Here is a 14425-nt window from a genome sequence, read left to right as displayed (position 1 = left end):
TAAGTAATATTCCATTGTGCATATATACCACATTTTCTTTATCCATTCAAAATCCAATTATGTAGTAGAATGAAAGTGAACCCCTAAGCTCTCCCCCTGAACAAAACAAAGTGGATCAAGGCCCTAGGCATTAGACCAGAGACCTTGCACCTAAAGGAAGAAAAGGTAGGCCTGACTCTCCACCATGTTGGTTCAGGAACTGACTTCCTCAATAAGACTCTTCAAGCACAAGAAGTAAAATCTTTTTATTTTTTTTGGACTAGGGATTGGATTGAACCCAGGGGCACTTAACCACTGGGCCACATCCCCAGCCTGTTTTTGTATTTTATTTAGAGAGAGGGTCTTAGTGAGTGGCTTAAAGCCTCGCTAAGTTGATGAGGCTGGCTTTGCAGTCACGATCCTCTTGCCTTAGCCTCCCAAGCCGCTGGGATTATAGGCATGTGCCACCATGCCCAGCAAGAATTAAAATCAAGAATCAACAAATGGGAAGGTATCAAACTAAAAAGCTTCTTCACAGCAAAGGAAACAATCAAGAATATGAACAGAAAGCCTACAGAATGGGAGTAAAATCTTTATCATCAGCGCCTCAGATAGAGCATTAATCTTCAAGATTACAAAAATCTCAAAATCTTAACAGCAAAAAAACAAAAACAAATGACCAATCAATAAATGGGCTAAAGAACTAAAGAGGCACTTCACTTAAGAAGAAATATGAATGAATGGTCAAAACATATATGAAAAAATGTTCAATATCTCTAGCAATTACAGAAATGCAAATCAAAACTACAGAGATTCCATCTCACTTGAGTCAGACTGGTAATTATCAAAACTATAAGCATGATAAATGTTGGCAAGGATGTGGGGGAAAAGGTTCACTTATACATTGCTGGTGGGACTGCAAATTGGTGCAACCACTCTGGAAAGCAGTACAGAGATTCCTTAGAAAACTTGGAATGGAACCACCATTTGACCAGTTATCCTACTCTACAGTTTATACCCAAGGGACTTAAAATCAACATACTACAGTAAGGCAATCTAGTTTTCCCTGTCATGGAGGAAGCACTCAATAAATAATGAATGAAGAGTAACTGTAAAGAATAAAACAGGTGTATTCAGGAAAAATGTTATGTATTAACTAAGTATCCCTTAGAAGGTAGAGGTCTAATTTCAGGGACAACGTTCCTTACATCTCAAATAAGACAAATGCCTACAAAGTTAAACAGTAGGAATTCACTCACCCACTGGGCTGCTCCCAGCTCCATTTGGCACTGTGAGGTCTGTAGTGCTCAACATCCCACCTAAGAGGTAAGAAGGGCAGAGAATGAATATGAATTAGCTCTCCTTATATGACTATGAACCAAACAGAAGTTAACTCTCACTCCATTTCTAAAAAACAATTTTTATTTTATCAAAATAAAAACTAGCCCAGTCTGAAGTTGGTATTAATGTGTGATTTGATATATTGATGAACATATGTACACACTCACACAGTGTATAAGTATAAACTACATTTGTAACATATTACTACACGTGTGTGTGTGTGTGTGTGTGTGTGTACCCCCACAAAGGAATTTACCTAGTAAGCTCTGGATGGGTTTTGCCTTTCTGTGTTATCAATACCAAATACTATATATAAATAAGAATAGGGACAGTGCATATGGAATATCACCAAATCTAGGATTTAAGGGACAGGAAACATTGAATCACACAGGCTCATGAAGCATATACACTGCAAACTTCTGCTTATTTAACAAATCAGGCAGGAAAAGTTGCAAAAAACCCCATTAACTCTCATCAGGTAAGTTTATTCTGTGAATTTCTAGCATGATAGCTCACACTCAACTTTAAATCTTTGCTCATGATATCCTAATTAAATGTTCTGCCTGTTAAAATATTCTCATGATTAAGGAACATGTGTACATGGTAGGTTCTCTATGTTGTTTTACTTTGCCTCACAAAATAGTCTCACAGTCGTTAGTCCCATGGTAGATGTTCAAAAAAATACTTCAGATGGATTCAATTATGTAGCAAGTGACTCCTGCTCATTTAGACAATAAAATTAAGACTAGCAAAATAAGAAACTTCCTATGTTAGCAACTAGTTTTTTATCTTCTTTGTTAAAGAACTAGCAGAACAGGTGTCACTACATACTTGCATTGCCAGTACTTGGTGGTCTCTGAGGAGCTCCTGGGGATACATTTCTATGTAATGTAGCTGGAGGTGGAGAAAGCATGCTTGAATCTGCTAATGATGAGCTGGCTGCCAAAGATGGCGACACAAGTGAACTCCCTGGGTTAGTGTATGATAAAGCATTAGGACTGGTCACAGGGACTGTGACAGACATTGAGAAGTTCTGAGGTGGCAAACCAGGCTGTAAATAGAAAACAAAAAAGAGAAAACTGTTAGTTTCATTTTCACCTACATTAAGTAACTTAGGAACTTTAATTGGACAGGGTAACTCAAATGATTACAAGTAGAGTATGGGAACAGATTCTTAATTTGCAGATTTAAAGTTATTTTCTTTAGAATTATATTTGAATGTGAATACATTTGACATGAACATTTTCAATATTTTATATATTAATGCATACTATAATGTATATATTCTATAGTTTGAATATTCATAGAGATGAAAATTACAGGTTAAAACCTGATATTCAAGTATTATTGCTGTATTCAGACATTATAAAATTTATCACTATTACTAAGAAAGCACTAATTAGCACTTTGATAAAACTGGTTAGTATCATTATATTCCTATTGAGAGATTCCAAATATATCAAAAGGGAACAAGTGTGTACACATAATTATTAATTTAATACATTAATTCTGGGACATTAAAATTAGGCCCCATTCTGATTTGATTGATGGTCATTCATAATGGGCAAAATTAAAGAAAAAACAAATAATTATAATACATAACAATGAAATCTGAGTGTAATGAAAATGCAAAGAAACAATCTAAGCAACAAAATTAATTACTGATAAGACACTAATGATATTTTTGGTATTTCCCTTAAGTTGTACAACGATTAAATTACAATATTATAAAAGCCATCTTTCATTCCACCAAATTATTCCATGTCCCTTTATAAGGATATTTTCTATTTTCTTCTTCCATTTCTTCTACAAACCATTTGCAATATACTATTGACTGCAATAAATAAGTCGTCTTTATAATTTAAAGTGAAGGAGGGGTGCTTTTCCTTTCCTTTCATTTTAAAACAGTGATTTGCAAAGTAAGGTAACACTGCTAATTCAAAGTTAGAAGAACATAAGTTGCTTATGTACTCTATTCAATAATTTCAGGTGGAAAAATTGTAATAATTTATCAACAAATAGAAAACAATGAGTAATATTTTTCAAAAGTAAAACAATTTTGTACAATATTTTTGCAGTTTAATGTTAACTGCAAGAATATCATCTTCTCTATGAGATCAGAAGATTCTCTGTTTGGTGTTGTTTTAAGAATACTGGCATTAGCCCCAAAATACCTCCTTGAAGTTATTTTTCATGAGCTTAATCTTATAGGACTACTTTGAAGAAACGATCTATGAGGTATACTTTAGGGCACTGTTTAAAGAGAATTCTTTCTGACAATGAAATAAATATCAGGTATGGAACCATTTGTCTCATGAAGGCTACACTCTCATATATCGAATTAGAAAATTAGATCCAGAATAATAATCTTAAGTAGCTCTCACTAATGGAGCTTTCAGTGAGAAGAACTCTGAAGAACTATTAAGTCCAGGAGCATAAGCTCAAAATGTACTGTTTCACTATGGTTAGATACACAAGCACAGAAAAATTTTAAAGTGACTATTTGTTTTACAACCAGTTTAAGAACATTGCTTCCTTAACTTAAATTAATCCAGGCCTCTCATCCTTATTACCAGAATCAGTACTGACAGGAATTTGAAGGTATCTATGCCAAGTGCTTTTGAGACATTTACCAAGTGCCAAATAGTAAACTCAGCTCTACTAATATTAAAACAACTATATAAAACAATTTTTTAAAAAATTTATAAATATCTGGCATTCTCAAGATCTATTTTAGCACACAGGTTTTATGTATATTTCACATATTTTACAAATATGTATATGTACATATGTATATATGTTTTAAGTCATAGGAAAGAGAAGAAAGTCTTATATATTTCTTATTAAAAATCATCAAATTTTAGAAGTGGAAGGGATCTTAAAATTATGAGCAAAGTCCCTCACTTTATAGATTAAGAAAGCAGAATTCAGGACATTTAGGTGCCCATCTAAAGATATAAGGCATGTAAGTAGCAAACCCTGTATTAGAATGTTTTCACTTCTACTTTTAAGATGTTGCACATAAACTATTTTAACATTTCAGCAATTTTAAAGTTTTATGGAACCAAAAAGTTAATAAAATGCTTTGTTTTCCCTTTCTATCTACTGTCATAACTCACTGTAAAAATAACTAAGATGTAGGATCAATCTCTTCATGCATAAGATAAAAGCACAAACCATACTTTCGTACTCACTGCGATTTTATGATTCCGCATCATATTATCAAATTCCTCATTAATTTTTTTATATTTTTCTTCTGTATGTGGAGTTAGCACATATGAAGTATCAGGGTCTGGGCTGTCGCACCCTCTGTGTTCCTTCTTGTTCAGAGCCTAAATAATGAAGTTAACAAAAAGGATCAACAAATAAAAAGTAGAGGTAAAGTGAAAGTACTTACAGGGCCTCGTTTGAAAATAAAATCACTATCTTCATTTAGTTTGCTGAATCTGTCCTCCGAGAGTGGACTGTGCTCAAAGTAATCGTCAGCATCAGGGCTCTCACAACCATTAAGGCCTTTTTTTCTTAAAGTCTGAAATACAATTGGAAAATTCACACACAAATAATGCTAACTTTCCATGAGTTTTTTTTTTTTGTATAATTAATTAAGAGAGCACAGATTGAATGAATTGAACTATTTAAGAGCCACTGAAATAGTTTTCAAATGATCACAAAAGTATTAATTCTTCAGGTAAGATAAACCTAAGACATACATAAATTAATTCTATTGTACATTAAAAGAAAAGGAATACTGACTTGTTTGTATTCTTCCTTTTAGAATTTCTTATAGAATATAATTTCCATAATGTTCTGACAGTTAACAACTAGACTCTGATTACAGCCTGTGCACTTAGCTGCTAGGGCCAATTTATGCAAGAAATAAATTAGAAATCTACCAAAATGATGCTTTGAGAAGTTATAGTGCACTGGGCATTTCAGCAACTTTTTCTACTGACATTCCTTTCTGCCAATGAGAATTTATCCCATTCACTAGAAATTAGTCCAAAATCTCAATGATTTCATTTCTAATTTGTTCTCAAATATTATAATTTTTCCACATAATCCTGAAATATAAAAGCTCAAATCTGCCAGGTGAGGTGACACATGCCTGTAATCCCAGCAGCTCAGGAGGCTGAGACAGGAGGATTTGGAGTTTAAAGCTAGCCTCAGCAATGGCGGGGCACTAACCAACTCAGTGAGATCCTACCTCTAAATAAAAATACAAAAATTAGGGCTGGGGATGTGGCTCAATGGTCAAGTGTCCCTGAGTTCAATCACCAGTACCAAAAAATAAAAATAAAAAATAAAAGCTCAAATCTAATATGCCAGTTATGACTCTTTTGTATGAAGAATGTATATACTAGTGACTTCACATATTTTAAAAATTTGTATTCCATGGTTATTTGGAATGCATCCCCTTTCTCTTTTACTAGCTCTTTCTACAGAGTTCCTTCTTGGATTGATTTAATCCACTGAAGAGACTTGAGAATTTTCTAGAGTGTCATTAAAGCTTCCCCTGGATCACATTGACATTTTTTTGGGTTTTGTTTTGACATCAGGGTACAAGTACATCGGATGGTTAGTTCTGATTTCTATTTCTTTAAAGTCACCAAGAAACAACTTGTCTAGTATTTAAAAGAATTAAAAATCAAGGACTTGAAGATCTATGAAATATTCATTTACATTATGTCTAATTTTAAAAATCATCATAGGTGCTAGTTTAAGGTAGAATTACTGGGTTCAACAACTTAAATAGTTTTGAGACTGTTGATTTTCCAACCAACTACAAAGAAGTATTAAGAAGTTAAAATTTTCTAAGGAGACCTACCTAAAAGAGTTTAATTAGGAAGTAAAGTTTGATTGATAAACTAGTTCTAGAAGAGTTCACAGCAAATTATTCACATTAGACAGAATATGTTTTAAATTAATTCATAATACATATTAGTATCCTTGAAAACTTGACTTGCAATTATAGTTGTTTATTTTGCTCCTTTTCATCTTAAGAAACTAGAATGTAAACACAGTAAAGATTTAAGAATTTTTCTTAGTTTTTCCAAAGCAAAATTATTTTAAAATTTGATTCATTTTTTTTAATGTTTGCACACTTAAAGAAAATCATAAGCAATAATTACTATAGATACGTTAGTTTCTCAAATTTCTTGGAATGTACCACCCAATGCCTGAAGCTCTTATTGAAACACAATCACTAAACAAGAACACAGAGTAAACACTACATCTATTTTCCTAATATCTGCCCTATGGCACTAAGGTCTATGAATCTAACTAATTAACAAGGACATTTATGTTTACTTAACCATAAAAGGTTTTGCTGTTCAGAACACTAAGGGATGGAGATTTTACCCCGCACCATCCTTGGTAGCAAATTTTACTTGCCAAATTTCTGCAAGCTGCTATCAGCAGAGAAAATGTTAACACTTAGAATAATGAATAACATATGAACTTACTTATAACCTATACAGCTCTAGAAACAGAACAAACATAGCAAATACCTATACATAGATCTTATCATAAAAAGAATGATTTATTCTAGCCCTAAATCTTTGAATATTTGTTTCTTAATTTTCACATATCTCAAAAGACTAGTTAACTCAGTCTCATCCCTCTTGGTATACTGAAATGTTTATCACTGAACTCTCCACAAACAGCAATCACCGAGTATGTATCTCTTTAAATATTTTTTAATCTACAGAAGAAAAAAGAATACATCATTTGTTTTTTAAAAGAAAAACTGTGAAATTTTTATTCTCTAAGAGTAAGGCTAACTCCACTTATGAGGAAAGAAAGTACTCTGGTATCAGCAGCTCTGCAAGCCTTCACTTCAGATGGGTTCCTGTCACAGCCAGGGAATTTAAGAGGCACTATCAGCTCTGAAGATAACAAGCTCATGTACCTCTGTTTGACAGCCAACTTGTGTCTCCTTATCACCAAACATGAAGTGTTGTTTTGAGGACCTAACTACCATAAAAAGACTTTTTCTGTCTTCTTTATCATTACCAAATAGCATTATAGTAAAAGTTTCTCCTGTGTCACTGGTACTAACAAGTGGAATGCTGTAATCTATTAACAAGGCCAGGCGAAGAACGCAAGAAACAGAACAGCTTCAGTTTTGCATACACTTTAAGTTACTCACAATAAAAACATTTGCTCAATTAAAACTTAGTCTGAAAGGTTCCCACTACAGGGAATCTGCTTATAAATGGGGAAAAGATTCATTAAGAATACTAGTACTATGCACTGTCTTTGGCTATTGCTGATAATTATCATCTTCCATCCTAAAGTAAACGTAACTTCAAGAAACTATTTCTTGTAAATGTGACTGATAGTATTTCAGTGTCATTACGGCAAATTTAAGGGGAAAACTCCATTGTGCCAAATAATTTCAAATTTCAGTGGTGTATACTTAAGTAGATATATCACAGTTGCTTTCCTTTAGTAACTGTTCTGAAATCTGTATTACACACTGCTAAAGTGATCATTTGATGAGCAATTGTTATTAATCAATTCAAGCTGACTTGACACAATGTTTTATACTCGTAATGTCAGTGTTCCAAATATGTTTAAAGGTTCTAATTGGCAAGGTTAAATGGAATCCAAAAACTAATGCACATAAATTTTTCTTCAATCCTTTTCTATAGAAGACAAATTTTATTTTTGGAGGGTCAGTTAAGGGCTTCTAAAAAACTTTTTATAGCTGTCACCAATAAAGTTAAATTGAATTGGGATTTTAATGGTTTTTCTTTTAGCAATTTAGGTCAATTCAGATACATTCTGCATGCTGTCATTAATGTGGTACAAAATGTCCAATTTAAATAAGTTTACGTCCTTAGTCAACATTTACCTTTCAACATTAGTTATGTGAAGAAAAATTGTAAAATATTTTCAAATGGACCAAAAAGGAAAAAAAAATAAAAAATAAAAAAAGAGGTATCTTTAATGGAAAACTATGCATTGTCTAGCACAAAGTTATCTGACTCTATGGAGTTCTTGCCTTGTCATTAAACTATTTTACAACTTTGTTTAGACAGAATGCAAATAATCTGTGTTATGATATGCAAATTATTTTTGTCCACAGAGGTTCAATGCATTTCTTTTCCCCACTGTGGAACAGCTAGTTTTTGCATCTATGAAGCCAATTTGGCTTTTTTGTTTTGTTTTGTTTTTGTTTGCAGTACTGGGGATTGAACCTAGGGCCTTGCACTTGAGAGGCAAGCACTCTACCAACTGAACTATCTCCCCAGCCCTTATTTGGTTTTCTTGATGGTTTTATATATTTGATCTTCGGATTCACCTGTTAACCAACTGTAACATTTTTTCAGGTCCCACAGTAATTAACAAATTAAAAATCTTTGTGGCCTGTTCATTTTCGATCTGACAGTCAAATCTAAAAGGTCCAAATTAAATTTTAAAAAGAGGGTTCTTGTTTGCTTTTTGTATTGAACAAACCAGTTTTACCAACATAAAGAGGCTTAAAATCTTCTCTCTGCAAATCAAAGACCTCTAAAGTTGGGAGATTTTTTTGAAACAACAGTAATTTCTTTTTTAAAATATACTTTTTTTTTTTTTAAGAACACACAGTTATCATACATACTTATTAGCTACCGAGTGACAGTTCAGTAAATGTATTGGAAGATCTTGAGTTTAAAATTTCCATACCAATTTAAGGAAAAACAGTGAAAACATGAAATTTAGTGAGTATTCTATCTAGATTCCCCCTGCCCCTATTCAGATTACAGTTACCTTTGTTACTTTGACTAGGCTATTTTACAACTCTTTAATGATAGATATTAGTTGACTTGCAAGAAAATGGATAGTTCACGCAAATAGTTTTTGTCCATAGAAATTGTTTCCTGTGAAATACCATGGATTATCAATCACCCTGTGGAAAATGACCAAATTTGTCTCTATAAATTCATTTCAATATTTTTAAATTGTTAATCTGTTTGATTCATTTTTACATGAAAACCATCAGTTATGCCTTTAGGAGTCACCTTACAAACCAGCCTTGGTAGCAAAGACTATGGATTTCATCAAAGATGAATTTCCTGGTGTCAAGCCTTCAGTAATCCAAATATTCTTTCCTGTTTTTGAGTGCCATATGCCTGTATCCTTTTAATAAATTACTCCTTTATCTTGAGCTACTTCAAATTGGTTTATACCACTTATAATCAAAGAAGCTTAATGAAGAAGACTGTCAGTGATTCTTTAGGTCACAAATTAATAGTATCCTCATCAAAATCATGTATTTCCCCAGAAAGTCTGGCCGGGGCCACCAAAACCTAGAACCCAAAAGGGTCTGACACCTGAAAGTGACAATTATTTACGACTTTTGGTCAAAGACTATTGATAAAAGAATGATACCTGCCAGAATGAAGATCTTTAAAGGCATGTGTTTCTCTATTCCCTTATAGAGAATAAGCAACCTTACCTTCAAAGTTCAAGGAAACATTTGCAGAATTCTGTGTATATGGTACTGCTTGGCCCTGTGTGTCTCCCTCTCATTTTTCAGTCTACATACTAAACCTCTTGGTGAAACTGAGATGGAAAGAATAAAATAAGGGTAGAAAGGAGAAAAGAGAGAGACTCAAGGATACAAGAATAATGCTGTTCAGACTTTTCTAAGTACACCCATATTTTTCTTTTACATAATAACCTTAAACAAACATATATAATGATGAATTATTAATTAGGCAGAAGCAGTTCATTTAAAATGGGTTTCTTTTAGCTTATAATCTCATGTTAAACATTCAGCAAATAGTTACAATTTTTGATATGTTCATTTTCCATGGAAGTCATATATGTATTTTATATAAGTGCACATATGCATATACACAAAAATATATGAGTTATTGGGACTGGGGTTGTGGCTCAGTGATACAGCACTTGCCTGGCATGTGTGAGGCCCTGTGTTCCATCTTCAGCATCACATAAAAAGATAAAGGTATAAAAAATATGAATTACCATAATCTTTGGTGTTTGTTTATACACACATATGCACATACATACAAATACATGTATTACTCTAATCTCTGTTTACGGAGTAAACAAATCAGGATATCTTTCATTTTAAACATGTTTAAACCACATTTAAACCATGTAGGAGTTTCTAAGTACTCATAAGTATACCAAGGAAATGGTACTTCTGAAATTTTGAGTCTATATTAAATTTTTGATGCAAGAATTTATACTTATTTATCACAGTCTGCACCTGGTAAGACCGAAGTTTTAACCACTATGTACAAAGAATGACAAAACTCTTAATATATGCTAAATTGTATTTATTTGTTTATTTAACTTATTTATTATGGTCGAGGGATTGAACCCAGAGCCTTGAATGTGATAGGAAAGCATTCTACCAATTAGTTAATAACCCCAGCCCTAATACATTCTAAATTTTATAAGAATAATTGTCAAGTTCCATTCTAAACTAACAGAATTGCAGCACTTACAGCACTTACTATATAATTAAAAGTACTCAAAAGGTGTATATGCATGGTTTTTAAATGCGCAAGGACCTAGTCCAAATGAATCAATCCACAATTTTACTGTGTATCTTAAACCTCATTTTTCTGAGGCCAGATGAGCAGTAAATGCCCATAAATAATGGCTGAATGGATAATTGGTAGCTCCAACACATAATAAAGTTAAGTACTTGTAAATAAAGGAGTAACATGTTTTAACTTCCAAAGAATTCAAACTAGACTAACATTTTTTAAATGAGAAAAAGTTCTCCTTTTACCCCATTTTAACAATTATTTCCACTTTGAAGTAGATACTATTCTTTCTAGTCATTCTGAAAACACAAAAACAATTTTAAAAAATTTTGAAACATGCATAAAAGAAAGGTACACAAAAAAATCAAAAAATAATTATAAAGTGAACAAGTCATTTCAATCAGGTAAAAAAATAGTCCAAAGCCAGAATCCTATATCTCCTCTAATCAACCCTTTCCTCTCCTCTTATAGGAAAAAGGTATACTAACTCTGTGATGACAATTTCCTGAATTGTCTTTATAGGTTTACCACATAGATATATATTCCTAAAATTATAATTTAGTTTTGCCTATTCTGACTATATGCAAACAGAACCACAGAGAATAATATATTGTGTGTGGTCTTTCATTATACATCATCCATGATAGTGCTGCATAGTTGTAGCTTATTCATTTTCACTAAGAATTGTTTTATATAGAAATAAAACTTCATCCATTCTACTACTGATAGACATTGGAGTTGCTTCAGTCTTTGGAATATTATGAAAATGCTGTAGTGCACACTTGAAGATAGTTTATTGCATATATGCACACAATACTCTTTACAGTGAATTCTCAAGAACGGAATTGTTAGTTCATAAAATACACCAATCCTGTAATAGATAACTGTTACTAAAATAGTTCTAGCAGAGTGTACATTTCTACCTTTACTGAATACTCAATTTGCATTCCCCTGATTACTAGCAAAATTCAACACATTTCATATCTATTGACCACTTAGTCTCTTTTGTAGAACAGTTGCTCAAGAACTTTGCCCAGTTTTCTGAGTTGGTTTTTTTTAAATGTAGTCAGTATAGGTCCTAAGTTAATTTTATGTATTATAAAAATATTTTCCCAGTTTGTGGCATTTTTAAACTTTAATCTTTGGATGAAGGGAGGTTAATTTTAATGTAGTCAAACGTATCCATTTTTACTTTTTGTTATCCTTACAATAGTGATTTTTATGTCTTAAAAAGAAATCTTTCTCCACCTGAATCATGAAAGTATTCTCCCATATCCTCTAAATAGCTCTGATGTTTTGTCTTTCACATTTAGGTCTGTAAACTAGCTGGAGATAATTTAGTATAGGATGTGATATATATTCAATCTCATAGGTTTTCTCATATAGATATTCAATTGTCCTAGTGCCACTGTTTCAGGAGTTTGTTCTTTCTTCTTTGGTCTGTGGTAACACATCATCATATATTAATTAATTTTATATGGTTCTGGTTCTGTGCTATTAGTTCATTGGTATGTTTGGCATTTGGTAATTGTGCTAATGTCAAGTATCTTAGCTACTATAGCTTTAAAATTACTCTAACATGCTTACTGCAAATCTTCACATCTCTTTTCCTGCTGAATTGCAGAATCAGTAGGATTTTTTAATGTCTTAGAATTCTGACTGGCAATTCCCTGACTCTATACAGATAACTTTATGTAGCACAGATATATATAATATTAAGACTCACAATTCATGAATATGGAATAATGCTACATTCCTGGCATGAATCCAAATTAGTCATGATACATTTATTATCCCTTCTGTATAATCCTGGATTTAATTTCTGTATTAGCATAAGTAATGACAGAGGCTTTAACAAAAAAATTCCATAAATCCCAGTGGCTTTACACAATGAAAGTTTATTTCTTGTTTATACAAAGCCCAATGAGGGCATTTCTTATTCTTAGAGAAATTTATGTGAGATTCAGAGCCCCAGATTCTTTTTCTGTTTTGTGGGTGAAAGGAGGCTGTAAGGGATTGGACCCTGGCCTTCACACATGCTAAGTATACTCTCTCCCACTGAGCTACACTCCCAACTCTATCTAGTCACATACAGGACCTTTTGAGTTCCCTTCTGGATTCTTTACACCTGGTTGTCAAACAAAGAGAAAGTACGAAGATCATGTGGGAAATAGCTCACAGGTCAGGCCTAGAAGTAGCCTAAATCATTTCCACCCACATTCACTTAGCTAGAACTCAGTCACATGGTCACTCTTAACTATAAAGGAAGCTGACAGAGTCTAGTCATGTGTCCAAGCAGCAGAGAAAATGAGTTATTGTGAAAACAAAAATACCTCCATTAAAAAAATGTGAACACAAAGAAGTGGACTAATATTTTGCTTAAGAATTTTCCATTATGTTCAGCGTGATGAACTTCTGATTTTTTTCTTTAGTATTCTCTTAGTTGGTTCTACTACCAAAGTTAGGCTACCTTCATAAAATGAAGAAAGGAGAGATCCTTCTTTTGCTATTCTCTGGAAGAGTTTGTGAAATACAGGCATTACTTCTTCTTTAAAAACTGCTAGTAATTACTATGAGGTCATCTGGACTTGGGAGTTTTGTGGTAAATCTAACAACACGAATTATTATCTCTGAAAATAAGCCTATTTTTTCTGATTGTTTTTGCTAAAATTATATTTTTATGGCCACCTGTCCACTGAACAAATATTTTGAGGCATAGCAGAATAATGAAATTATATATGCTGAAAAAAGTATGTGAAAGCTGAGCACAATGGTGCATACTTGTAATTCCAGCTACTCAGAAGGCTATGACCGAAGGATCACAAGTTCAAGGCCAGCCTGGGTAACTTAAAGAAAACCTATCTAAGTAAGATTTTTTTTTAAAAGGCTGGGGATGTAGTGTTGAGGTAGAGTTGTTTGCCTAGCAATGTTCGAGGCCCTAGATTTAACTCGTGTCCAAAAAAAATTTTTTTTGTTAAAATATTTGTTGAATAGAAAATGGGCACCTTTCTGATTCTGTAGTTCATCTCCTATCTTTATAGAAGAGAATATTCAAGTTAAGAGAGATTCAAGTACTCATTCCATATCCTACCTCATCATATAGCTATGAAGTAACAGAACTGGAACTAGAATCCAAATTTTCTGATGTTTAAACTAATGCTCTTTCCACTACAATGTTAGTGAAACCCAGTCAACAGACTGCTTCAAACAATCAACAAACCAGAAGGAGAACAGATAGGAGCACTATGATCTGGAACAACTTCAACCACTGAGAACAGATAACATTTATCATGTTTGTGGTCAGAAACCTGTCTTTGTAGTTTTTCCCCAGTTCTTCCATGATCCTCTCCACATCTTCTTCAGTGAGAAATATGTGTTGTGTAGGCTCTGGCTTCTTTGAATTCTAAGGTCTTATTCAGTTCTATGATCCTAGGTTTGACTGCAAAGACCCTGAAGTATGGTAATAGCTCCTCCACTACCTCCTTCAGTTTCAACAGTTTTGGGGCCCTGGTTTTCCAGGAGTTGGATACTAGGCAACCAGGTAATCTGGTCTCAACTTGTCATCAGAGAGAATGTTTTAGATATCTACACTTAAA

General features: G+C 33.1%; 1 protein-coding gene across 9 annotated transcripts in view; it reads right to left on the bottom strand.

The window, feature by feature from the left end:
* Mef2a (myocyte enhancer factor 2A) overlaps positions 1-14425 on the bottom strand; it is a 154167-nt gene that overhangs the window by 33362 nt on the left and 106380 nt on the right. For 3 of the 9 annotated variants that reach the window (XM_047542248.1, XM_047542247.1, XM_047542251.1), the window contains 3 exons: positions 4503-4652; positions 2152-2371; positions 1239-1298 (listed from right to left, as the gene is read on the bottom strand). In XM_047542248.1, the coding sequence (XP_047398204.1) occupies positions 1239-1298; positions 2152-2371; positions 4503-4652 (430 nt within the window). Of the gene's footprint in view, positions 1-1238; positions 1299-2151; positions 2372-4502; positions 4653-4717; positions 4850-14425 lie in introns of all 9 variants that reach the window. The other 6 variants (XM_047542250.1, XM_047542254.1, XM_047542255.1 and 3 more) reach the window with 3 other exon arrangements.

The sequence above is a fragment of the Sciurus carolinensis genome, chromosome 2 (genome assembly GCF_902686445.1).
Source record: "Sciurus carolinensis chromosome 2, mSciCar1.2, whole genome shotgun sequence".
Classification (NCBI taxonomy): Eukaryota; Metazoa; Chordata; class Mammalia; order Rodentia; family Sciuridae; genus Sciurus; species Sciurus carolinensis.
This window is presented reverse-complemented; position numbering and strand designations above follow the sequence as displayed.